This window comes from Opisthocomus hoazin, chromosome 3, assembly GCF_030867145.1.
Source record: "Opisthocomus hoazin isolate bOpiHoa1 chromosome 3, bOpiHoa1.hap1, whole genome shotgun sequence".
In the NCBI taxonomy this organism is placed as follows: Eukaryota; Metazoa; Chordata; class Aves; order Opisthocomiformes; family Opisthocomidae; genus Opisthocomus; species Opisthocomus hoazin.
In genome coordinates, this window is record NC_134416.1 from 15780046 (window position 1) to 15807776 (window position 27731).

Genomic DNA, 27731 nt, shown 5'->3' on the forward strand with positions numbered 1-27731 from the left:
ATTATTTTAATTTAGACCCTCACACTGAATGCCCAGCAGAGCCTAAGGAGAGGGGGAGAAACGCACTAAAAGGAGAAAGGGAGAAAACATCCCCGTAACCTGTCCTCTGTTTCTGATGGCCGCTCTGCATAGCAGGAACAAAATGCACTTTGGCTCACTCATCTCCAGAGTAAACTGTCAACGTTTTGAACGGGACTCACGTAGTGCTTGAGACACTCTTTAGTAACCATTTCAAATGCCAGCATCCCTTTGAAAGCAAAGCTTACACATCTCCACTGAGGCCTTTCACCGCTGCACAGCACTCCTCACACCGGTGGCAGAGACCCGGTAAATTTGAAATAATAAGGAAATTCAGGGCTGTTTCTGAGGGTAACGGAGAAGCTGAAACAATAGCTATCCTGGTCTCTTTTCCCCTTCCCAGATGTATAGTAAGAAACAATTTTAAGTGGACTGTGGAAGAATGGGTGTGTTTAACCTTCTGGCACAGGATAGGAAATCCTTTCAAAAGGCGAGTATATTTCAACACTACCTTTACCTTCCTAAACAGACCGGTGTAAGACCTAAACAAACAAAAATGTCGAAATGGTCCCTGGCAGGCTGAAACAATGCTGCCTCTTTTTTGAGAGGCTGCTGTTTTCTGAGTTGTGTAATTTCATAGCAACTCCAGCTGCCACTGGATAAACTCTCCTCGGACGTGCACCGTCCAGGAATGACCCCAGGAGGAGATTTGAATTGGTTCAGAGCTTGGCACCAAAGAGGCAAATCCGGTTGTCTGACTGCATGTCCTCCTAAGAGACAAACTGCAGCTCAAACTGCAATTACGGGCTTGCTGCAGAGATTACTGGAGGCAGACATCTGGCTTGTGTTCAGCAGAGGATGATAACAGTCCCTTCTGGCCTACAAAACCTGTGACACTGTGAATTTTTAATACATCCTTGAAAAGATAAACTTAGGCACGATGCTAGGCATTCTTCACATTGCCTTCTCCCCAGACAGATGTCTGCGACGCTGGTGCTCACCAGATTTGGGGTTGCAGAGCACGGGGGGGCTGCTGCTGAGCGTTGGGCTACTGCTGAAGTACCCGCTGCTGCCACAGCTGCTCATGCTGCTCCTCCGTACCGCCGACACGATCTTTATCTCCTTGGTGGGACTCACTACAAACGGAGAGAAAATGCAGAGAGAAAGGGAACCCGTGTCAATTATTAAACCCATATCCCTGGTTTCTTTAAAACAATAGCAGTAAGTTATGCTTTTACTGACAACACTGGGAAGGGGCTAGTGTGTTTTACAGAGTTAGAAGAGGCACAGCATGACTATGATATACTCATGCATACTGTAACTAACACGATGGCTGAACTGCTCCCGTTGCAGTGTCTTCTAGGAGGCTTTTCAATAAAGGGAAATAATTTTTTCCATTTTTCCATCTACTTCCCATTTATTCTTTTGGATCTCACTGGATATTGGCTGCATAGCAAATGCTTCAGGACCTCCTCCCCTCATTTTTACTCTTGTTGAAAACTCTAAATAGAATATTTGACTAATTACTTTGGGCTTGGGGGGATTTTAACCTGTTCTGTTTGCTCATGGACACTGATTTTTGATCAGCATCTGACATGCTACTGATACAGGTGCAAAACCACCCCAGGGAGGTACAGATTTGGTAAACTGAGTGAATGGACAATCCTGACGAACAGGGACACATGACACTCTACCCTTCTTTTTTCAGATAAACACTGCAACCCCTTGTCCAGAAAGGATTGTTTAAGACCCCAGCACCGTAGCTGATGAGTCACCTGAGAGAAAACTGGTGTGTTTTCTGTTGTCGTGGTTCTGCTTGCGCAGGCAAAATGGGCTGTCATGGCTTTCTGGCATCAAGCGAGATTTCTCAGTGAGGAGCTCCATTAATCGCCGCCGCCGCCGGAAATTCATTCTGCACTGGTAGAGCAAGTTGCTGTCCATAAAATGGTGCTTGTTGGACACTAGGAAAAGAAACCGATAGAAAGTCTGTGTCTGGCAGGACTGAAATCAAAGGACACCTATCTGCAGTGTGTGCCCTGCACACCTTGGTGCAAGCAAGCAACACCTGGAGCTCTCCCCTCCCCTCTCCAGACTCAGAAACAGGAGGAAGGAGGTCAGCTTTTCATGGGTAGCTTCAATATACATGCTTTTATAGCATTGATAACAAAGTAGGGACTTTAGTGGCTATTGCTGAGAGGAATCTTTTACACTGCCTTGATTAATGACAAGCACTTCTTTCTGTCAAGTGGAAATGGAAGTACTTTATCTTTCTGTGACAGGTTGCGTAACAGTCCATCTCCACGCATGCTCCCTCTGTATGCCGTTTGCTGCTGCTGGTCACTACAGACCAGGCTTAGCTCCTCACACAGAGTTTTTCGTAAATGCCTCGGTCTAGGGCAGCCCCTGGGAGCTCTCGCTACCTCACTCGGAGCTACGTGGCAGCAGAGTGGAGACCTGTGAATTTCCTTTGTCTTGTTCACCACAGACACCGTGTCCCAGACACTTCCTGCAGGCCACTTCCTCCCCTTCGCACGGATACGCGCGGTCTGGGAACAGGCACCCGGCCAAAAATCATTTCTTACATAATGAACAGAAGTCTTAATTACAACCTGTTTTGACACTGCGAGCAAATCCCAGGTTGCTGGTGTCAGAGCAAAAGCACTGAGCCTACCCGCAGACTGCAGCATCACCGTAACGGCTGCCTGTTTGCTGCCACTGATGCTGCATCTTAATAGCGATGAAAAATGCAGCAGTCGGATGGAGCTCTGTGCCAGGTCCCGAAAGCGCTCTGACTCCTTCAGGGCTTGATGGCAGGAAAGCCCCCTGGAGGACTCCCTGCATTAGTTCTGCAGGATCTCAAATAGCTGCAGTAGATCTTCTGGATGCATTTTCACCTAGCTCCTGTGATCACGTTCCACAGAAATGATTTTCCACAGTTCACCTTTTCCATGAAGGATCTAGGTTCTGGATTTACCTAGTTCATAAATTGCATTTCTTCCATCATAAGAACTGATGGGTTATACATATTTATATGTAAAGTGTAAACAACAACACAGATATGCACTCAGAGGTCAGCCAAGTCTTTGAGTATATGACTCAGTCATCTCGCCTCAGCCTCCTACTGCAGACACCAAACTTTTGCCATGGTCTCAGCTGTGCCCAGCACATAGGGTCCAAAAGCAGCAGAGCCCAAGCTGCTACACCAGATCCAGAGCCTGGAGCTCTGCTGGCCCCTTCTCCCTTCATCCTCATCCCCAGCACACTCTTTCTTGCTCTCATCCCTTCTTAATCATAGAATCATAGAATCATAGCATGGTAAGGGTTGGAAGGGACCTTGAAGATCATCTGGTTCCAAACCCCCGGCCATGAGCAGGGACATCTTCCACTAGATCAGGTTGCTCAGAGTTCCATTCAACCTGGCCATGAACACTGCCAGGGAGGGGGCATCCACAGCTTCGCTGGGCAACATGTGCCAGTGTTTCACTGCCCTCATGGTGAAGAATTTCTTCCTAATATCTAATCTAAATCTGTCCTCTTTTAGTTTACAGCCATTCCCCTGTGTCCTATCACTATGCACCCTTGTGAAAAGTCCCTCCCCATGCTTCCTGTAGGCCCCCTTCAGGTACTGGAAGGCTGCTAGAAGGTCACCCCAGAGCCTTGTCTTCTCCAGGCTGAACAGCTCCAAATCCCTCAGCCTGTGCTCGTAGGAGAGGTACTCCAGCCCTCTGATCATCTTCATGGCCCTCCTCTGGAGCCACTCCAACATGTCCGTGTCCTTCTTATGCTGGGGGCCACAGAGCTGGACGCAGTACTCCAGGGGGGGTCTCACGAGAGCGAAGCAGAGGGGCAGAATCCCCTCCCTCGACCTGCTGGCCACACTGCTTTTTGTGCAGCCCAGGATACAGTTGGCTTTCTGGGCTGCAAGCGCACACTGCCGGCTCATGTTGAGCTTCTGATCCACCAGTACCCCCAAGTCCTTCTCCTCAGGGCTGCTCTCAAGCCACTCTCCGCCCAGCCCGTACTCGTGTTTGGCACTGCAATACCTCCACATGGCCCACATTGTTCTCCATGAGCCCCACAGAAGTAGTCCACAGACACGGTAGCCTTGCAAAAAAGGCTACATTTAGACATGAACTTCCAATATGTCATTTGGTGCATGTGAGCTGAAGGAATAGCCTCAAAGAGGAAAAAGCCCAGCCACCTTCTCCAGCAGCTGGTGGTCTCAGAGACAATATTAATGCTAGGGATATCAAGTAAGTTATCATCACCCAGACAGCAAAGAAGAGGCCAGTCCTAGCCATGGTCCTCAGGGCACAGCCCTCCATATGGATACAGAAACTGCCATACGGGTCCAGACTGTAAGTCCATTTACAAAGAAGCATTTCTCTTGCCTGCCTGGGTCACTGCCATTGAGGGGACACTCTGTAAAAACAGAATCACAGAATCACAGAATGGTAGGGGTTGGAAGGGACCTCTGTGGGTCATCTAGTCCAACCCCCCTGCCGAAGCAGGGTCACCTACAGCAGGCTGCACAGGACCTTGTCCAGGCGGGTCTTGAATATCTCCAGAGAAGGAGAATCCACAACCTCCCTGGGCAGCCTGTTCCAGTGCTCCGTCACCCTCAGAGGGAAGAAGTTCTTCCTCATGTTCAGACAGAACTTCCTATGCTTCAGTTTGTGCCCGCTGCCCCTTGTCTGGTCACTGGACACTACTGAAAAGAGCTTGGTCCCATCCTCCTGACACCCACCCTTCAGATATTTATAAGCATTTATTAGGTCCCCTCGCAGCCTTCTCTTCTTCAGACTAAACAAGACCAGCTCCCTCAGCCTTTCCTCATTGGAGAGATGCTCCAGTCCCCTCATCATCCTCATAGCCCTCCGCTGGACTCTCTCCAGTAGCTCCTCATCTTTCCTGAACTGGGGAGCCCAGAACTGGACTCAGTACTCCAGATGGGGCCTCACTAGGGCAGAGTAGAGGGGGAGGAGAACATCCTTCGACCTGCTGGCCACACTCCTCTTAATGCACCCCAGGAGACCATCGGCCTTCTTGGCAGCCTGGGCACACTGCTGGCTCACGGTCAACCTGTTGTCCACCACGACACTCAGGTCCCTCTCCGCAGAGCTGCTCTCCAGCAGGTCCGCCCCGAGCCTGTACTGGTGCATGGGGTTGTTCCTTCCCAGGTGCAGGACCCTGCACTTGCCCTTGTTGAATTTCATCAGGTTCCTCTCTGCCCAACTCTCCAGCCTGTCCAGGTCTCAGTGAACGGCAGCACAGCTTGCTGGTGTATCCACCACTCCTCCCAGTTTTGTGTCATCAGCAAACTTACTGAGGGTGCACTCTTAACTCTTCATCCAGGTCATTGACGAAGTAGTTGAACAAGACTGGGCCAAGTACTGACCCCTGGGGGACACCACTAAAACGGATCTTTTGCCTCTGGGACACAAGAAATCACCAGGACACGGGACCTTTCTGAACTGCACATGCTTGTGCCCGAGCTGCCTGACCCAGAGTCCCGCCATGTGGCGTAGGCTGGAGGGCATTTCCTAGAGCTTTGAAAAAAGGTAGAGTTTTAAAACTCTTCTGCAGAAAAGACCCCTGTTACCTAGATTGCCTGGCTCTGTCAAGGAGCTTCAGAAGAGCCAGTGCCACTGCATTTTGATGCTGAACCTGCTGTTTCCTGGAACCAGCCATCCGCCTTCTCCATGAGCAAAATGGCTTTGCTAAGTCAAATTTAGCATTGCAAGCAACTCGTTACTGTGCCCTGGCATGTCAAATATTGCAGGCACATGCTGCTGCTGATGTGCTCATGAGTTTGGACACATATAGTATGCCATACCACTAAACAACACTTGCTAATGATCACTATCTTTGAAGAAAGGAAATAGAGAGGAGAGATTTGGAGACTTGCCTACATTCACAAAAGGATTTGCTGTCAGAGGCAGAGTTAATACATAGGTGTTCGCTGCTGCCAGTCTCATTTTCAGACCACTGACACAATAAGTAAAAGTAGCAATAGCCTACCACATTATTAGAATAACCTGACGCAAATACAAAAAATTTTTTTTTCTTTTTTTTGCAAATGACATCTTAAAGAGTTCCCTGAAACTTAAACAGACAAGCTCTGCTTAATCTGCACACTAGTGGGATTCACAACGTTCAGTGAAAGAGGCCCCGCAAACACTCACTTGGAAGTAGAATTACTGTTGCTTATCATTTGCAATATAAGAAATATCAGTATGGTTTCTGATTCAAGTTAAATAGTATGGCACTACAGTTTTTAATTAAAACTATTCTGTTCTGTTTGTGTCATTAACTGAAGTGCTCTGACAGTCTTCAGAAATTATGATAATCAGAGATCAACACACACTCGTTGCAGACATCGTAAAGCACTCTGAAATTCTAGAATAATTATTAACTATGAAACTACATAATATAAACTTTTTTATATGCCAGGGTAGTGGAACACATTTTAAAATAACAATACTTGTTTTGACTAAAATATTGTAATATTATATACTTACAGTAGTGAAACTAAGGTCTTACACTGAAGTAATACATCCCTGCTGTAACTATTTTAGTCTATGGAATTGTGGATTTTAATACAACAAATGAATACAAGTGGAAAAGGTAAGACCAATGATCGTACGCTGTAGAATATTTGCATATGATTTACACAACCAAGGGTTTGTAGCCAGAACGTTTATGACAAGTAGCATTTGTACAGAATCGGGAGAGCTCATTGATTTTCAGTTTAATTCCTTGTTTCTACTGACAGTACACATTTCATGTGAGAGTGTCAGAATAAGAGCGTGCATCCTCAGTTTAAGCAAATAAAAGTATCTGTAGCACTATGTAACTTTTTGCATATGTAAGAAGTTAAAAAAAATAAACCAGAGTAGTTAGCTCAGACTGCCTCCTTGTATCCACATCATCCAATAAAATATCTCACCAAAATTAATGGTGTGCCCCATGAGGCTTTTCTTTTTTTCCACAAATCATCTGACATGTTCATGATTTGGGATGAAATGTCCATGCTTTGGCTCTGCCTAAGGATAAGTGTATCTGGAACGGTGTGGGAGAAGCGATTCCCAGACTGTGGATCAGAAGGAGGAGGCTGAGGAGGGGGAAGCAGACACGGGTGCAGGCTGTCTCGGAAGCGCTCCTCAGGTGTGGGGGCTGGCTTTCAGCACTAACCAGGAGGAGCTACTCATGCTCTTGCCCTTGATAAATCATAACTATGGTTTTGTTACGCTTGGTGCGTACCGGGTGAGAGCTACTGGCGCAGACATGGGTGCTCAGCTCAGCTGCTGTAACAGTCCGTGTTTTGCTGCAATCAGCAGAGAAAAACAGGAGTGAAAAACTTTTCCAAGCTGACTGCAGAATGCTGAGAGGGCTGCACAGACTTGCTTGGGAGGGACTTCTTTAAAGGTAATTTAGAGGTTGTTACCCTGAGCTAATGTGGAGTGTTGCCTCAGAGGCAGCAGCAGATAAACTCGTGGTGCCCAACAAGGCTCCTGCTCCAGGTATCTGATCCTTTCATGGAAGCTGCTGCCTCTGGATAGGGATTGACTTAACTACTCCTGAATTTCTTCACTGTCCTGCCTAATGCAGCACAGAAAAGCAAACCGGCACCTGTTTCAGGCCATGGCTGACAAGGATGAGGACCTGTATTTGTACATGATGAGGGTGATGTAAAGAGCAAGGTGGGGTGACTTCGGGGGTTTCTCCTTCCAATTTCATTCACCAGTGCTCATGTGGCAACACGTTCAGTGTTACGATGTGCACCTTATGCAACAGAAAGAAATGTACCAAAGGGAGTAAAGCAAAAATATGGTGACTGGCAACCTCCAAGATCATAAAAGCACACAGGAGCATTTCTGGTCCTGGAGCGAAAGGCACCAACCTTAATTCAGTCACTGATGTCAAACTTTGGAGGTACGGTCACAACCCACCAGCCTAATCTCACACACACAGAGGCCACAAAATTTCCTGCAGAAACAGAATTTAAAAGCTATCTTTTAATCTTACAAAACCAGAGTTTACTAGTACTTCAAAGCAGCCTGTAGTGACCACTTTACTCTTCCCCTGACGAGCTGTTCAAGCCTTCAGTTACTTTCCCTGCCAGGCAATAAAGATTTAGCTCTAGGCTGAATTTGTTTAACTTTAGCTGCTAATCCCTGGACTTTGTCACACCTTCATCAGAAAGTCACATAAGATCTAGTCAGAAACCTCTGTGAAGTGATGAAGTCAGCTCTCAAATATATCATTGATCAGCTGAATAAATAACACCCCTTGAATTCTGACTTTTTTTTTAAGCCCTTCTCGAGCCCCCTTCAGAATTGCTTTATCCTTCCTAATATCTGGCTCTCAGAACTGCATGCTCAGTTACAACTTCACTCCCCTTCTCTTACTCACTGTCATCCTTTTTGTACAGCTCAGGCTCATAGCAGTAGGTACTACTACTGTACTGCACAAAAAGCATAAGCTGGGAACAATTTGTGCCCTGTACATCCTCCCTTCCCTGCACAGTGTTGCTTCACACCACCGAGCAGAACTTGTATGGTAATTTCCTAGATGTATGGCCTTCTAGTTATACCATTAATTATATGAAAACATACCTCTTTTTGGGAAATGACCATTTGACTAACAGAGTTCAATTATTTGTTTACTGTCTCATCTGTCCATAGAGTCTGCAAATTTCACTGGCAAGGATTTTAGCTGGTCATTCCCCATTTACATTACTGTTACGAATAAAAAAATCAGATTACGTATTTTTGCATTTCTCAGATCGGGAGCACCTAATGTTGCAGCTTTGGCAGTTCTTGTGCCTGGCAGCTTCACAGTTTCTGTCCAGATACGTAAAATATAAGTTGCAACATCCATGCAAATCTTCTTTCTGCTTCTAATTCTGATATAAAATCCTGGGATCTGCACAGGGCCCAAACAGCCTTTTTTTTTTTCTTTTTGCAAGGAGGCTGATGCACAGCAGAGATGATGATAGAAAAATTAGCTTTACATTGATTTCATAGAACTGAGGAGGCTTTAGAAAGTACAAAAGCCTATTTTCATAAATGATGTGACTCATGCCTTAAAAATTAGGCCTTTTTCATAACTGGCTTTTGCCCCAGATCCCTCCCACCACTTCAGCTCCCTGTGATTTTTAGCGCTGATAATCCGCGCGCATCTCTATCACGGTGACAGATGCTTTCTATCAGCCGAAAGCTGCCGTTCCCAGCAGGCCACATCCAGCGACGCGCTCCAGCTGCTGCATCTGCGCTTGCCCAGAAACACAACGCTGTCACCAAGCGAGCCCGTGGCTGGAGCTGGGGGATGGCTGCTCCGTGTCCAGGGAGTGCTGGGAAAGGGATCAAAGTTCCCCGAGGAGCCGGACGAACGGCTTTCCGCCAGCGAGCAGAGGACATGTCGAAGTGTGCGCTCGTTTGTGTGAGCGTGTGCTCGTGCTGGGGTTAAGAGGAAGAGGTTACGAAAGCCTTAGCAGAGTATACGGAGTTTTCAGCGCTGCTATGTCACGTCTTTCCCCATGTAAAGGCAAAAGCCGCACTGAACTCTTTCCAGCGGTGCACAGCACATTTCCAAGCCTTTCGCCGCACGAGACAGCGACCTCAGTTTATTTGCAAGTATACTTTATCTTTTCATTGAGGTAGTTTCCTCTGTTAAAATGATGTTAAACCCAGTTTAAGACTGCAGGACATCGTTCTGGACCCTCACTATTACTGGCTGTGATGGTCTGCCCCTTTGTGGAGCAAGTCTCAGATGACCATACCAGTTTGGACCTCTGAAGAGGCAACACATTGCCCAAAAGAGTTGATGTCATCCTGAAAACGAACGCAGGATGATGACACACGTGCTGGCGGGCTGCAGGGAGCGATGAGGAGCTGCTGGTTTATCTGAAAGAGGGCACACCCTGAGCTGTTCCCACCAGCTCCCAAAGCGTACCTGGGGAAGGGTCTGGCTCCAGCCCCGTGTCCTTTTGCTTCCTCGCTTCCCTCTTTTAAGCAGAACTGGTGTTTAAAAGGGAAGGAAAGAAATCAATGCTGTAGAATAACGGTTCCTTAAAAACCGCCTGTCTCCATGGACAGCAGACAGCTTGCTGAGCCCAGCTCCCCTGTGCCTCCGGCCGTTTGCCAGCTCGATTTCGGCCCCTTGCCAGAGAAGCGGTTGCTGGGCTTTCGGTCGGTCCTCACCCCAGATCCGTGCTGCCCACCTCTGCAGCATGACCCCGCCGCTCCGGCCCCATCCCTCTCCCACTCCTGCCTTGCACCAACGCACGTGCAGCCGGAGGAGAATAACCGACACTTTATTCTGCATTGGACAATGCTTTTCCCACTCCTCTCAAAGCCTTCCTGTTTTCCTAAGGCTAATCTGGCATCTGCAAATGCATTTTAATAATGGCACCTATTCAGATTAGTTTCCTTTTACACATTGATGAATTCCACCTGCTTGGAGCTCCCTCAAATCGAGGAAGAGAGACTACAGATGTTCAGCGAGCACAGCGCCTTGGGTCCTGGATTCCCTGCACCGTACAAACACAACACTTGCCTTTCCACCTTTTATGAATGTATTGTGCTACATAGATGTAGATAAGCCCACCTGCGAATGTACTCAACCAGCATGTTAAACTCTTGGCAGTGCAGCTGTACGAAATGGTATTGTTTTTTCATTTGAATTATAAGGAATTTGCTTTAAAAGGACAACAGATCTGAGCTTGCACTGCTCTGGTTTATATTGACCCTCCCATGTAAAACTGCAAGGCAGATCCTGACACTGAAATACAAAATCCAGAGAGCTGTTCCAGCTCATCCTAGCCAAGGGTGAAGCCAGTAAGCATGTCCAGAAGTAAGCAGGTCCTGGACCTGTAAGTAAGTCCAGAAAAAAAGCTGTGGTATAATTAGAGAACCATGTCTGTGGAGCTGTTTCAATGAACTGCAGTACATTCATGTAGTGCAAAAAAGTCTAGACAATTTTTATACTGCCTTTAAAGGATCAGGATTACAATAGACAACTAATGAAAGTTCCTTGGGAACTGAAATACAGCGTATCCTGCTCTTATTAAAGTGTTATGTTCTGCTCAGTGCATTAACGTTTTATTTCAGCTGCCTTAAAACAGGTATGCAGATAAGTGTTTCTATACACATTTTGTCTTTCCAGTAGGTTTGCCATCTATTTGCAGTCTATTTTCATATACTCGTGGCTTACTCTAGCGTGAAAAGCCAGTGTTGAATCACACACATTTCAGCAGTCTTTTCAGTTTGTGTATGAGGATTTATCGTCTTTAATTTAGCAAGTTTACAGAACATAGCCAACTGCTTTTCTTTGCTTCCAAATAAAGTATGGAAAGTACAGACTGTGGCAAGGGAAGCAGAAGATGAAAAGGCCCATCTGGGTATCTTTTTTTCCGTTGCAGATGTTAAAAACTGAAACCTATTCTCTGTCAGAAAAATAGAATTTGGTAGTTATTGTGAAAAGAAGTCTCCATGGGTTGTTTACATAATGCATAGAGTGTGTGGCTCTCTCAAAAACCAAGCCCATTCCTGCTTTAGATAAAGACAACTGCAAGAAGAAAGCAATGAGAAGCCGACAGAATAGGAAGCCGGAAGATTATACAATTATATATGAAGTTCTTACTCTCCGACTTTCCTACCAGGGCAAAATCATGAAAAATACACAAAGTGGTCTCCAGATCTAACATAAGCAGATGAATTACCGTGGTTGAGGTTACTGTCCCTATGTACGGGAACCGCCAGGGAAGAACTGCCACACAAACAAACAACTGAGTGCCTCTGCATGGCATCGGCATGGGGGGAACTGGGCTTAGAATAAAAACAAAGTTGTGTTGCAGGACTTCAAAGACTAACTGAAGGTGTGTGTTTTACTGAGATAAATCAAGGCACCATCTGTAAAAATATGATGTTTTATAATTTTTAGCATGGAGTATGCACAATGAACACTGGGATATATCCAACAGCTGACGTGATCTAGGTCTTTGATCAACTACAAAAATTATATTAAAAAAAATCATTTGTTAATTCAGATGGAGAAAACCTATGACCATTTAAGTTTTATGGGATGGTTCAATGGTACTTATAAATTGCTACCTGTAATTGGTATTTCCAAGAAAAGGGGTTCCAAAGAGAAATCTCAAACTAAGGAAGAAGTGTATATTTCACACATATGGCAAGTTTTCACTTACAAAGTAAGAAATGTCAGCTAATCACAAACAACTGGACATCTAAAATAAGTGTAGGAACACGTACTTTACAATTTCCATAAATTTTAGATGAGAGGGACAGCTTTTCAACAAAAGGAAAAGAAATAATACTTTGTTAGATATTTAATCTACTTCCACAATTATAACAAAGTTTCATCTACATCATGTATCTTGACGCTTAAAACTAATTGCACTGATTGTCTTGGTAGAGGAAATTATGCTGCATAAAGGTACAGAGTCCTTGCAAATAATAGGGAAAATTGAATATACGTTTTAAGACTTCTGTGCAGAGACAGGGAGATAGCATATGTCAATATTTACTGTTCTCACTAAGTCACTACAAAATGTTTGTTATCATCTTTGAAAGTAATTTGCACAGCGGAGTTTTGCTGATAAAAGATTAACTCTTGAGAGGTGGAAAGCACCTGCTTCTATGCTAAGCCAGCAGAACACGTGCCTGCCTTGAACGCACCAGGTCTGGCCAAGTGCAATTAACTCAATAAAACTTTATAAAGCTGAAAGGTATTATAAAGGGGGGTGGGTGCAGAAGACACTTATATCCTACCTAAGACATCTTTACCACATATTTACTACCATTATAAAATCATAGCACTGATAAAATGTTTCAAAGGAATTGCAGGGCCTGTTGCGATAGGACAAGGAGCAATGGCTTTAAACTAAGGGAGGTTAGATTTAGACTGGATATAAGGAAGAAATGTTTAACCATGAGGGAGGTGAAACACTAGAATGGGTTGCCCAGAGTGGTAGTGGAGGCCCCTTCCCTGGAAACATTCAAGGACAGGCTGGACAGGGCTCTGAGCAACATGGTCTGGTTGAAAATGTCCCTGCTCACTGCAGGGGGGTTGGGCTAGCTGACCTCCAAAGGTCCCTTCCAACCCAAAGCATTCTATGATTCTGCTTCTATGATTCTGTCTGCCAGCCAGCCGTCTCCAAAAGAGATCTTTCTACCCCTCACTCATTCAGGAAAGTCTATGGCCCTTCCAGAATCCATCACACACGTTTTCCTTTGCCAGTCTGAGGCTGGGAATCTGCACCCCAACCTCCCTGGAGCAGAGCAGGCAGCCACGCAAACCACTTTGTGCTGAACCGTGCTGCGGTCACTGCCTGGGGAAGGCGCTGGAGGGATGTCAGAGAGGGAACACCACCAAGCACATGCACTCGAAGCTAAGCAGCCGCTTGCGAAACAGCAACAGCAAAAGAGAGAGATCTGATCTGGCATGGGAAGGCAAGAGCTGCGGCTCAGACCCACGCTTCACGCAGGCTCGACCAGGAAAGCGGCACATGCCGTACTGTCTGTGTGCTTACACTCCACAACATATTGAAAAGTATTTCTAAATGTGCTATCGTTTGGTCACTGTCACAGAAGAAATGCAAATACTCAGCTTGCAAAGTGCAGGTGCTATCCTAAGAACGCATAGGTTCCTCTTAATAGTAACAACCAGATTTTAAATGGAAAGTATTTAGCACTTGAGATTCCAGACCTTAAACCTTTCTGCAAGGCGGGCAGATATTTCTTTATCCCCCCAGCTTCCATGCCCAATGAGTCCTGGGAGGAGAGCAGGAGGCCTTAGCCTGTCATGTCAGCGGTGCTCTGCTGCTGGGGCTGCAAGTGCAGAGCAAGTGCTGTAGCAAGTGCTGTAAGCAAGTACGAGCCAAAAAACAATGGCAGAAAAAGCTCTGTGGACACCCTCATTCCTCCTTGGACATGTCAGTGTCTCTGTTTTCCAGACTGAGCAAGGGCTGTGACTGCTCACGCTGTCCTCTGCCTGCCCTTAGCCCATCCTCGCCTTGGTCTGATCTACCCTGGATCTGGCAGAGGACTTCTTTCTTCTCTTGCTGCACATGAAATTTGACCATGGTAGCTAGTCTGTCTCACCATTTCTGTATGAAGAACTAGAAAAGATCCAGTCTCCTGGAGGACAGTTTTATCTGTTAATATTACAAAGCTCTACACACCTACCATACCAGAAATGGGCTTTTCTACAGCTGAGAAATATGTTCTGCACACCTTTTGTCCCTATCCTTATTGGATGTGCATCACCGTGTTTATAATTCTTCACACAATATTTATTCCTATATTCTGGTGAAGCCCATCAGTGCTCACAAGTGTGGAATAACTACTGGCAACTATACAGCCAACACAAGCCTTCAAGAAATGTACAGTGCATAACACCCTGCTACTTAGATATTTTTTTTATTCCATAGTACCTGGGGGTACCAGTTCATAGGAAAGGACATCTGGCTCCTATTTGCGAAAATGGTGGTTTGTGGGTTACGATTTGTATGTGCCAGTGGGATTTTGGAAGGAAGCAATTCAGCACTTAAGCACATTTCATCATTTTCATGTATGGCAGGGGAAATAGGTCTAGTTATATATGCCCAAAGAGATCAGGAAGATTATTTTTAAACCGAAACATTTGATGTTTTTACAGCATTTATACAATTCCCCTTAAACCACTGTTTTCCTTTTTAAAATTAGCATCAGTGTTTGTTTCCTGTGTGAAACTTGGTTTGTGTCTGGCCAATTAAAGTGAAGATAAGTGTGTCAGGAAGGTGTTTTGAATACAGTACCTCAGCTGCAGAATACAGCTTCTCTGAGTAATTGAAATGAAAGTCATTATCAGTAAAAATAAGTTGCACAATTCAGTTGTGGCTGGAAAACTACTACTGAGATTGGCAACTTGATGCATCTATTTCCATAACTTTCTATTGCATTAGGTAAGGTAATAAATACTTCATAAGAATAGCAGAGCAAGCTTTCATTTATTCCATATTGTGGATATCAAGCAATACCGCTAGCAAAAGATTCCCTTTAGGGCAGGAAAATATTTTTATTACCACTCCTGTTCAGTCGAGAGTCTTTCTGCTGGTTCTGCCAACAAGGATGCCAATTAGTGTCAGGTGAGATTTTGGTATTGCTGATGAGATACAAACCAAAGGAAGCATAGTATGGTGAAATGAATTTACGGTACTAGGAGATGGAAAAATACCTTTTTTTTTTGGTAATTGGACCTAGAATTCATTGAGATGGGAGAAAATACCACTCCTGCCTTTCTACAGTTTATATTCCCAGTTCTGTACTGTGAGTTCTCATTTCAAGCTCCCTACATATAGGAAGCCAGCATTACATAAGCCTTCAGACTGTAAAGATCACACCCACTTGCTAAGGTGCACTCTACATCAGCTCTGTTAATTCTGCTATTACTGTCATCAATATTCCTAACACCACCTAGACAAATTATTTTGGAGAAATCCAGAGGAGAATGAAATCTCCTGCTTAGGAGTATGCACAAAACATGTCCACCGGTAAAGATAAATCTCAAGGACATAACTGACTTTTGCTTTACTTCCAGATTCCCCATCAAGTCAGCTGAGTTATCTTTGCCCAATAAGAGCTGAGTGAGGAATCATAGAATCATAGGTTGGAAAAGACATCTAAGATCATCAAGTCCAACCATCCACCCAATACCACCATGCCTACTAAACCATACCCTGAAGTGCCACATCTACGTGTTTTTTGAACACCTCCAGGGATGGTGACTCCACCACCTCCCTGGGCAGCCTGTTCCAATGCCTGACCACTCTTGCAGTAAAGAAATTTTTCCTAATATCCAATCTGAACCTCCCCTGATGCAACTTGAGGCCACTGCCTCTCGTCCTATCGCTAGTTACTTGGGAGAAAAGATCAACACCCACCTCACTACAACCTCCTTTCGGGTAGTTGTAGAGAGCAATAAGGTCTCCCCTCAGCCTCCTCTTCTCCAGATTAAACAGCCCCAGCTCCCTCAGATGCTCCTCGTAAGACTTGTTCTCCAGACCCCTCACCAGCCTCGTTGCTCTGCTCTGGACACCCTCCAGCACCTCAATGTCCTTCTTGTAGTGACGGGCCCAAAACTGAACACAGTACTCCAGGTGCGGCCTCACCAGTGCCGAGTACAGGGGCACGATCACCTTCCTACTCCTGCTGGCCACACTGTTCCTGCTAGAAGCCAGGATGCCGTTGGTCTTCTTGGCCACCTGGGCACACTGCTGGCTCATGCTCAGCCAGCTGTCGACCAGCACCCCAAGGTCCTTTTCTGCTGGGCAGCTTTCCAGGCGCTCCTCCCCAAGCCTGCAGCATTGCATGGGGTTGTTGTAACCGAAGTGCAGGACCCAGCATTTGGCCTTGTTGAACCTCATACAGTTGGCCTTGGCTCATTGATCCAGTCTGTCCAGATCCCTCTGCAGAGCCTTCCCACCCTCCAGCAGATCGACACTCCCCGCCCAGCTTGGTGTCATCTGCAAACTTACTGAGGGAGCACTCAATCCCCTCATCCAGATCATTGATAAAGATGTAAGATTGGGAGATGTGGTGGTCAGAGGCCGTGTTGGGCTTAGCGACCATGAAACGATAGGGTTCTTGGTTTGACGTGAAGTTAAGAGGTGGGCCAGCAAAACCATCACCATGGACTTTCGGAGGGCAGACTTTGGCCTGTTCAGGATGCTGGTTGACAGGGTCCCCTGGGAGAAAGTCCTGAAGGACAAAGGGGTCCAGACAGGCTGGACATTCTTCAAGGAGAAAGTCTTAAAGGCACAGGAGCAGGCTGTCCCCATGTGCCACAAGACAAACTGGCAGGGAAGACGAATGGCCTTGCTGAACAGGGAGCTCTTGCTGGGACTCAGGTGAAAAAAGAGGGTCTACCACCGATGGAAGAAAGGGCAGACTACTCAAGAGGAGTACAGGGGTCTCGTTAGATCATGCAGAGAGGAAATCAGAAAGGCAAAAGCCCAGCTAGAACTCAGGCTGGCCACTGTTGTAAGGGACAAAAAAAAAAATGTTTTTACAAATACATCAACAACAAAAAGAGGGCCAAGGAGAATCTCCATCCCTTATTGGACATGGGGGGGGAATATTACCAATAATGATGAGGAAAAGGCTGAGGTACTTAATGCCTTCTTCACCTCAGTCTTTAACAGTCAGACTCATTACGCCCAGGGTAGTCAGCCCACGGCGCTGGGAGATAGGGAAGGAGTGCAGAACAAACCTCCCATAATCCAGGAGGAAGCAGTTAATGACGTGCTGTGCCACCTGGACACTTACAAGTCTATGGGGGCGGATGGGATCCACCCAAGAGTGCTGAGGGAACTGGCAGAGGAGCTGGCCAAGCCACTCTCCATCATCTATCAGCAGTCCTGGCTAACAGGGGAGATCCCAGATGACTGGAGGATCGCCAGTGTAACACCCATCTACAAGAAGGGCCAGAAGAAGGAGAGCCTGTCAGCCTGACCTCAGTGCCGGTCAAGATTATGGAGTGATTCATCCTGAGTGCGCTCACTTGGCATGTGAAGGACAACCAGGGGATCAGGCCCAGCCAGCATGTGTTGATGAAAGGCAGGTCCTGCTTGACCAACCTGATCTCCTTCTATGACCAGGTGACCCGCCTAGTGGATGAAGGAAAGGCTGTGGACGTCATCTACCTGGACTTTAGTAAGGCCTTTGACAACATTCCCCACAGCATCCTCCTGGAGAAACTAGCTGTTCATGGTCTGGATGGGCGTACTCTCTGCTGGATAAAGAACTGGCTGAAAGGCCGAGTGCAGAGAGTGGTGGTGAATGGAGTTAAATCCAGCTGGCAGCCAGTCATGAGTGGTGTTCCCCAGGGCTGAGTTTTGGGTCCGGTCTTGTTTAACATCTTTATCAATGATCTGGATGAGGAAGACGACGGTACCTTGGAGTACAAGGCCACTTCCTCAGCAATCAACGAATTCCCAGCGCCCCGTTTGTGGTTGCTCCATGAGTCCCAAGTCTCTTTCTGAGAAAGCACTTTGTATGCACTCTTGACTGCCCGAAGAGGATGGGCAGGGGATATATCTGCAAAACTGGCCAGGGCAATCCATCAAGGTGAGCAGGGCCAGCATTGCTCAGGAACACCTCCAGAAACCCCGCTTGACAGGGGCAATACTATTTCTCTGCCAAGGTGCACTGCTGAACATTTACCTTAGTTAATGTAGCAATGGTTGATCTGCAATAAATACCACATCCTGACTTTCTTAGCTCCGCAAAGATTTCAACAGTAAAGTAAATCCAGCTTTGCACCAAATATCAAGTCCCGACTTTACTTTCTCTGAAGAAAAACATCAATATCAGCTTAAATCTCACTACTGTCTTTCCCCCTTCTCCCCCCCTTTTTTTTAAGGAAAGCTTACCTCGTACATAATACACAGAAAATGCTCGGGTAAAAATAGGAATGAAATCATTGCTGCTATAAAGAGGAGGGGTGGCATACCTTCCCTGTCTGTCAAGCTCCAAGCAGTTGGCACCCTATAAATCATAGGAAGCACAGGGGTAATTATAGAACTGGAAGCTGATTATTGTAAACATTCAAAAGTAGCTGCTAGTAATTGGAGCCTAAAGATAACGTGAGCATGATTACAAACACGAAGGAACTGTGTGGGTCACTTATGCCCCCATTCTTCTCTACTCCTAGGTTTCCTCACAAAGCAACAAGCAACCTAGTCAACCTAGCACCTTGTATATTAACAACCTGTTAATAAATGTGAATTGTTTGTTCTCTGTCAGAATTAGTGTTGATTTTACAACATTTGGATCACCAGGATCTGATTACTTTCCCGTTGTGCATTAAACAATACAGCTAACAGCTACTGCCAGCTTGTTCTGTCACGTTCTGACACCACTTCATCACTCCCAGAGGCCCTGCGATGCGTTTATGGTGGAAAACGCCTGGCCAAAGAAGGGCAACTTGCACTGCAAAATGGGGTTTAGTGCCAGGGGTGTTCATTTCTTCACCCTCAGGACAGTACAGTGAGAAAACCCCGTCTCCTCCACCCTTAACAGAGTGAGCTCCTTAGTGAAGGTGCATCTGCCAGCCATTGTGCTGGACCATGAAGAAATATTCGATACCTGCCTCAAAGAAGTTACCCCACCAGGACAAACAATAACACATCAGACGAAAGCGATGCCCTCTTTCTTGCGCAAACACACTAGAATCACACTGCAACACAACTAAAAGGAACGTTGCTTTTCTGGCATCAGATTGTGCTCTGCTCCTGTCCTCAAGGAGGAAGACACACAGAACCTGACATTTTTATTCTACATCGAAAATTTAGCTTAGTAAGCTCTAATCCCTACTTGATCCTCACAGAGCTATTTGCCTCAATTATATGTATTGATGATAAGAAGTTCTACAAGCTAGTTACCACAAATGTAGGAGCGCTGATTTTCATCCACATCCTTATGTTGTTATTGTACAATCCCAAATTCTAGCCGCATTCTGCATTTGAGGCAGAATCTTCAGAACTAAGACAACGAGCTTTTGAAAAAGCAACCCTTTTACTTAATAAAGTTACCTAGACTCCTACCTGAAATTATTTAGAACCTGGACATATTATGACCAAGAGGACAAGTGCCCCTCCGTATGATTTGACCTGAAGAAAGTGCTACAGAAAGTGTAGCTTTTGCTATCTGGCAGTAAATTTCTCACCGTGTTGTATAATCCCGTGCTCCAGCAGCCTGCGGCCGAGCTGCTCTGCTTCAGTCCTTGTCGTGGCCTCTTCTTCCTGGATCAGCCAGTCAATGAACTCCGATGCTACAAAGGTCCGTTCATACTTGACTCCTTCCTCTTCCCTGGCTTGCAGAAGAGTATTTTCAGAACTCATCAGCCTGGTACGGGGCGAAAAAATCAGGAGGGAAAATGGTTCTTCAGAAAAGCAACTCCAGATCTACTCTGGCAAATCTCACAGATATTAAGCAGGCATGAACCTTTCACTGACTTGCTAAATCTTTCCTCCAGCTATCAATCTATGAATCTATGAGCTATCGATCTGTGAATTGTAACTGTTTAGTCAAATAAGTTAAGCTTTATATCCCTGTGTGAAGTTAATGCTTCCTTGGTTTTTTCCCCTAAAAGAAACCAAAGTTTTTCAGTTTCCCATTCCCCCTGTTTAGTTCCTTACCTTTTCTAAAGTTAATATATAATCAACTTGGAAACAAAGCCTAAAAGCATCAGATTGTAACTAATGTGTTCAAAAATTTCTAATTAATTTCTGTAGTTAGCAAGACTATGCCCTGAAGTCATTTAGATGGTTTTGAAAATTCCCCCCATAAGCTTTAAAAAGCTGCAGAAAAATTCAAGAGGAAGGAAAAAAAGGTCATGCTGTGGTTTGGGTGGTTGATACATATTTAGCGTGGAGCACCCAGTGATGCAGCTGCAGTCAGTGAGCTACACACCTGAATATATTTTGAGGCCTGAGTCTCAGAGTCTCTGTGCCTCAGCTGGCTCCACTTAACACCAGAGCTCAGAGGAACATTGTGGGGCGTCTCTGAATCTCTTAGCAATTGGCATGTACCTAGCTTAAATACGCTAATAAAATTCTTCTCCATTCAAGTAACCGACACAAATGACACAGTATAAAAAGACTCAGTATTTTGCTAATGCAAAAGTAAGGTTGACAGTTTGAAAGAGAAGACAGATTGAAAGAAGAAATGATAATCGTTCTCTTTCAGTAAAGAATCCCACTTTTTTTGTTGAGAGACCAATAACCAAAGCCTCCCTATTTATTAATTTCATTTTTCTTCATAATTATTTTATTTATTATAGGCTAATAATTGGACTAGTGGTAAGACTTTCAGAATAATAGCTCAAGAATGGCACGGTTATTTTTTCTGTATAAAGCTAACAACTCCCCTCCCTTCACCAACCAATTATGAAATTAAAGGCACAACTGAACTACAACAGGAATATTCTGGAAGCGCTTAATCTTTCCCCGTCTGATCAAAAATTTGAATTTCATGTAAATCCACATGTGAGCTATCTCTTTCTTGAACTGCCAGCACGTCCATAGCTCATGGAATATAACATCACCTCCTTCGGGAGGCATCAGAAAAATCTGTGCCATAAGAACCCAGAGAAAAGTTTCATTTGAAATTACAACAAGGAGGTTTGACAGGACCCAGCCCTTGTGATTTCACCTCAAAGATTTATTCCCTTGACTTTGACAACAGCTAACCAGAAGCCCGAACCGACTGGCTCTGACCACCAGGCAGCAGATCCCAAGCCAGGCAAGGGCTGCTCAGCCACAGCTGTATGTCAGCAGCAGATATAAGGAACTGCTCATTCAGACGTTGGTGCGTCATTGCCAGCACCTCTGAGCTGAGGAAGAACTAAGCAAGTCAAAATTAGCTGAGGACAGGGACGAGGCCAAAAGCAAGAGTATGTGCCACAGGGGACATGGTATTGACTCCAGAGCTCTTGCAAAGACTTTATTCTTTTTCCTATTTTGGTTTACAAGCATCTGCATGCAAGGCAACATTTTGTCCCACACTAGCCACATCTAATACAGACAGCTCTCCAAGGGACCATCCTTAAATGTGCCTCATTCACCAGGCTTTTTTCTCCCCAGAAAAAAAAAAAAGCAAACTCAAACCTCGTGTCTTTTCATACCATCTGCTGCACGGTTACCCAGAACTGGTTACCCAGGCTCTGCGGGCACTAAATAAAAAATCCTTAGGATTGTGTTAATTGTTCTTTGATGAGTCTATAATTAGTTGACCAGCTCATTGAAGTCACAGATAGAGAGGTCCTTGAAAAAGAGATGCTAATTGTTAATTTTTTACAGAGACACAAAAGAAATTTGGAAAAATATTAAGTGGAAAACACTCAGTTTGACATTTCACACCCTTCTGCGTGTGCCCAGAATAGTACTGCAAAGGATTTGGACTTGTGAACAAACAGACATGACAAATTGATGGTTTAACAAACCCAGAAACAGCAATCTGGAGACTTACATCGCTAACTGAAGTAAATCACTGTAACTCCACTGCTGTCAACAAAGCTGTACCAATTTAAGTTGCCCAAAAACCTGGACTTTCATTAGCCAGAACTGGAAACTGCCTCTATCGCTTCCATTTTCTTCTTGCTTCAAAAAAACATGAGGCCATTCATGTCAAAACATATTATTTGCTAAAACTGGTGTTATTCTGCATTAAAAGAATGTATTTAGCCAAACACTGAAATTCAAACTCTTTTCAAAAGAAAATTCGAACCTTGTTTTACCTAAATAACTGCAGCAGAGGAAAAATTTTAATTAACCACTGATGAGTTAAAATGAAAGTGATTCAAAGAATGCAGTCTCAAAATTATCTGAATGATTTCCTGAAATTAAAACCATAAATCTGCACTTCTTTCACTGTGAAATCTGTTTGAAAAATCTGAGCTGAAGTCAGTGTCATGAGATGACTTCTAGCTCCTAAACCCAGCTGCACTAGAAACACAACAATCCTGTGTGCCTGACCAAAACCTACTGAGAATTGCAAACGTCATAAAACTACGATCCTTGCACAACTTGTTTTTTTGGTTTTTTTTAAGCTATGAAAGGTCTGTGCTGCTTTTATTTAAGATTTGCAGTGGGGCAGTTGCTGAACAGGAAACACATTTATCTCATTCGACCTAGCTGCTCAGTCCCGGACAGTATGAAAACGGATACTCGGACCTAATAAACTATTCAACAATTTTCAGACAAGACCGTAGGAAACCCAGTAGGTGCCATCTCTAGTTATAAACTTCAACCGCAAAACATGGTCACAGAAAGGATTACCACAGTTTGCAATGATGCACAGGGAATTTGAAGTTATTTATGATTTTCAGTATTAGTGAAGGGAGAATATAATCGGAGACTGATTTTAAATCTTCTAATCTCACGGGTAAAGCCGTCGAAGATGTCCACAGTAGGTGAAGGAGGTAATGCCAGAAGAGAAGAGAATCCAGGCTACGAGGAGCTTTGTGGTCACACAGAAGAGAGACATGGAAAGGGAGCTCCTCAGCGAGGGTCGGTCCTAATGTTCCCATGTCCCGGGGAGAGCACAGGGTGTTTAACCAAAACAGCTCTCCAAATGCAGGGAACCTGCCTTACGTGTCCATTCCTCTGCCCATGCAACTACCTGCTGACCCTCCTCAAGCATTTTCCTCATTTTACCCACCGAGGGTACAAATTGGCATGGGTTGATGTTGGGTAACACGGCCACAATTATTGGCCAGCACAAACTACACTGGCTTCTGAATGTAACGGTACTCCAGCCCCACTGCGGTGGGTGGAGAAGAGAGGGAAATAGTATTATAATGTCTATCTTAAACAACCAAAGCCTAGTGAAGGTCATTAACATCTACAAAATTAGATACAGATTTTTAAAATATGTTGATTTCAGATAGATTTTTTTTGGCATCATTGCCTTTCTCTTGAAATTAGGCCTACAGGCATTTTGATAAACATGTTGAGCATACTGGTAAGTGTCTTCACATCTGTGCATGAATACTTTTCTCCAGTTGTTGCCATTTAGTAACTATTTTAACTGCACTGAATTAGTATTTTCTTTCTCAACACTGTCAGCAAACTGATACAACAGATATATTGCACATACACACGTTTCGTTGCAGAACTCCTCCTGTAGTAGTCTGACTTTCAGTATTAGATTTTGAGTTTAAAATGCATCCAATTAAACTGTGAAGGTGTTGCTAATAAGCGTGCATGGACAACAGACCTGACAAAATCCAAGTGCTCTACACACTGGATTTGCTACAATAAACAAAGCGAAGCCCAGACGGCCCAGGTATGTGTTCTTATCTCCTGTGATTATAAAATATTTCCAGTGATCCATGGAGAATTTTGACTAGCTTTGACTGTCACAGACTGGTTTTGAAATGCCACGTATTTTTAATCTATACTATATTTAGCACTCAGGGCTGGTTTTAAAAGTTTCTGAACCCTTCAGATACGTTGCCTAGGAGCAAGCACCTCATAACGATGCAGTTATATTTAGATACAGGTGCTGCTTTTGGCATTAACTCCTTTACCAAGATGGGAACAACCTGTACTGTTATGAACATTTTTCTGCCAGCGTGATGTTGGACAAACTGGACACTAGACATTGGTTTGGGGATAGTTCTCCATCCAGAGAAATGAGGATGGAAGCAGACACTGGTAGAACTAGTACAGCAGTAGTCACTAGTTGAACTGGTTCTTCCCACCGTGGCTCCTTTCATGCAGAGGACTGTTATCAGCCTCACCAACAAAAAAACAATTTTTCTCACAGAAGAATAGAAACAGAAATATAGAAAACAAACAGAAAAAAGGTTTATTACCATAGACACACTGATCAGCTTTTCATAATATGGGCCAGGCTTGCAGGCACTGCGTGTTACAGAGTCTAAAGGAGCAAATGCTGTGCTCAGAAAGGCACAGGAGATTTTGGAGATGAGTGATTCAATGCATCTGTCCCAGTGCATCCAATGAAGGCTTTTTCCAGTGGTGTATTTTCTCATGACTTCTCTATGTATATACTTTTTTTTTTTTTAATTTAAATAGTCTCAGTCACTGAGTCTCAGGGAATTTTATATGATGGGTGCAACAAAAGGAGTGGCATTTACAATTATTGGTTTACTTTTCAGTTTAATTGCTCTTTCACCAAATTGACCTTCAGAGCCTTCTAACCTTGAAAACCATATTTATCATCAGCTTTTAAACCTGGGATTGCCCCGAGTGCTTTATTCTAAGAAGGAAACAAAATTACTCCAGCCAGAAGACACAGCATTTCTCTCAGCTGCTGCATGCTTCTGCTCTAAACAAGTAGGAGAGTGGGTGGGATTCAGTCTGGAGCAATAATTCAAGTTTTTTGGTAAATAACATATCACGTCTTTTGCATTACATTGTAGCATATGCCAACATGCATTTTATTCACTCTGCTTGAAAGGACCGTGTCACAATCTCTACATCCTGAATGAAAATGTCATTAATTATAGATTGGGAAGTATGGTTAAGCTACCTAGTTATTTGACCGAAGTAATCCAGTGGGATATTCACTACCTCAGCATAATCACCTGTTTCAAATCTTAATTAGATGTTCTTGGCTGGGTTTTCTTTGAAACTACTTTTAATATAAACTTTCTGATGTAGAAGCTTTGCAAACCGGAACACTGAAGATTAATTTCACCTACTATTTAAAATAATACCTCCTGGTGAAGCTGTAGATACGGAGTCTCCACAGACAAACTGACACTTGTTCCGCACATTTTGATGTACTGATGTTTTAGGTCTTGTGATTACAATTTTACATGACAAATCATCATTTAGTAATTATTTTTACAGAATAGATTGCAAGGGCTTAAATTTACATTGGGTTCTCATATAGATATATTTGCAACCCAGAACATAAGAAAATGTTATTTGGTTTTAAACAAAAAGCTACAAGTGAATATGGCAGAAAAGCAAAAGTGAAATGGGAAAGCGAGAAGGGTTAAAAGTCACGGGATTACCCAGACCCGTTCCTGCATGATTTGAAAGCCTCTGACTATTCGAAAATAGATTAACAAGTATCATTTGCCTCCTGTGGTGCTATTACCAACACGTTATGGATACTGAACGCAACATACTTTTCATACAGTCTTTGTCCTCTCATGAACACCTTCACCTCATTGTCCAGCGGAAATGTCCCGTCATCTTTTCGGAAGCGATAGAACAGTTTGACGTCCTTGAATTCCTTATGCTCATCACAGACTGAAACATAAAATAATAGAAAAAAAGCTTCATATAGATGTTAAGGAGTTGAGAATCCATGTAGCAGGTAGCGCTGCTGAACTCCAAAGCAAGCACCTATGGAGCCTAACCCCCTGTATTTCCGAGCACACAGCTCCACTCAGTTCTACTAACTGACGAAAGGCTGGAGAAAACGCTCAGATAGGTAACCAGATTTCTAGGTGAGGGGGATAGCTCTTCATCACTTTTCTGAGTATTACTGCAAACAAAAAGAGCAAAATAGTGTCCATCGGCTACATACCTGGAAAACCTTTGGATGAAAACAGTCTGTTAGCTTGTTTAAAAGGCCACCAGTGTAGAACACCCAATAATTTAAGGACTGGCAAACTTCATAAAGTTACTTGTGTCAGTCGAGCGATGCCGTAGGAAGCCTGAGACTTGCTGCAGAAACTGTTCCACTCAAAGCCTTCTCCCCTCTCAAAATCATCTCGATTGCTCTGCCATGCCAGCTAGCAAATGGTAGGTAGAACAGGAGCACACTAAGAAATGCTAAATAAAGTTTACAAGAGAGCAGCTGATGATGGGCTCCTGTAAACGCAGAGCAGAGCTCTGGACATCAGCAAGGGCATAAACTAACGGGGAGGATATTCCAGCCAAGCTGCTCCTAGTAGAGTTGTCAGCCCCCTGACACAGGCTCACCTTCTGCACCACAGGAGCAGGAACTGATACCTCTTTCACTTGCCACGGGAGTTGATGCTCTGAGCATCCCGCAGAAACAGACTGAACCTTTCTGAATTTACCCTGCCTCACTTTGCAAACTACTTTATTAAATTTGAGTGCAGTACATGAACATTTTCAAGAAACACCTGCTCTACGTGTAATATATACACACAGACATATAAAAATTGTATGGAAGTTATAGTGTGCAATTGGATCCCAAGGTAGAAAACATTTGAAGGGTGTTAAAGCTTTAAACAAGCATTCAGCAATAAAACCTCTATTGCTCAATTAAATTAAGTCACTCAGGCATCCACGCAACTCTTCACTGACATTTTCTCAATAGAGGATTAAGTAGTCAGATTTGAGTACCCTATAATTACTTTATTCTTTAACTATCTACTGTGAGTCCCAGTTTCCATAACAACCCAGAATTTTAATTTAATAGCCGAGCAGAAGCTGTAGAAGTGGCACTCATTCAATATGTACATTTCTTTCTTTAATTAAGGTGTTACTGTACTGCAGATAGCAGCAGCATTGCTGCACATACAGTGACCTCTGCATAAAGTCAACATTCATCTGTTCTCAGTTGCTCAGTTTTCCCATAAAAAAGAAACAAATGGTACATTTTGCCTTTTTCAAATGGGTAATACTATACCCTTGAAACCCAAGGCTTGGATCTTCTTTGTTTGTGTGCTTCCTAGCCTTTTTGTGCACTGAAAGGCAGCTAAACGCTACCACTAAATTGGAAGTCTCCTTTTCATCAGCGCAAATTGTTATTCAAGAAGCTGAAAGGAACAGGTCTCAAATAGACAACAAGTTTAGGAGAAAATTAATCAGGGCACAGTCGGACCACTAACATTCTTGCAGCTGTACCAGCACCAATGTTTGTGCAGCTGGTGTGAGGGACAGGGCCAGAGAACTAATCCATGTGAGAAAAATGACCTTTTTTTGCCGGCTGATTTTTCAGATGGGTTTTTCAGCTGGAAAACCGTGCTGCAGGGAGCAGGGAGGTGAGGGCAGCGGGGAGAGAAGGGACAGGATCCAGCTGGGGCTGCTCCAGAGGCAGAGAGGCAGCAGCACAGTCTCCAGCGACTTCCACCCCCGTATCGACGTGGGGAACATCACTCTACACCTCTCCAGCCTCTCCATGTCCCGCAGGACGCAGGGGTTCTTGTGGAGCAGCACAGTTCAAGGGAGATGTCCCTGTCCGGCAGGGAAA

General features: G+C 44.4%; 1 protein-coding gene across 1 annotated transcript in view; it reads right to left on the reverse strand.

Annotated features, from left to right (window-relative positions):
• The window catches only part of DEPTOR (DEP domain containing MTOR interacting protein), an 83217-nt gene that overhangs the window by 25902 nt on the left and 29584 nt on the right, over positions 1-27731 (reverse strand). The window contains exons 3-6 of the mRNA XM_075415634.1: positions 25690-25813; positions 19750-19928; positions 1794-1979; positions 1020-1154 (exon numbers count right to left, since the gene is read on the reverse strand). Of these exons, the coding sequence (XP_075271749.1) occupies positions 1020-1154; positions 1794-1979; positions 19750-19928; positions 25690-25813 (624 nt within the window). The remainder of the gene's footprint in view (positions 1-1019; positions 1155-1793; positions 1980-19749; positions 19929-25689; positions 25814-27731) is intronic.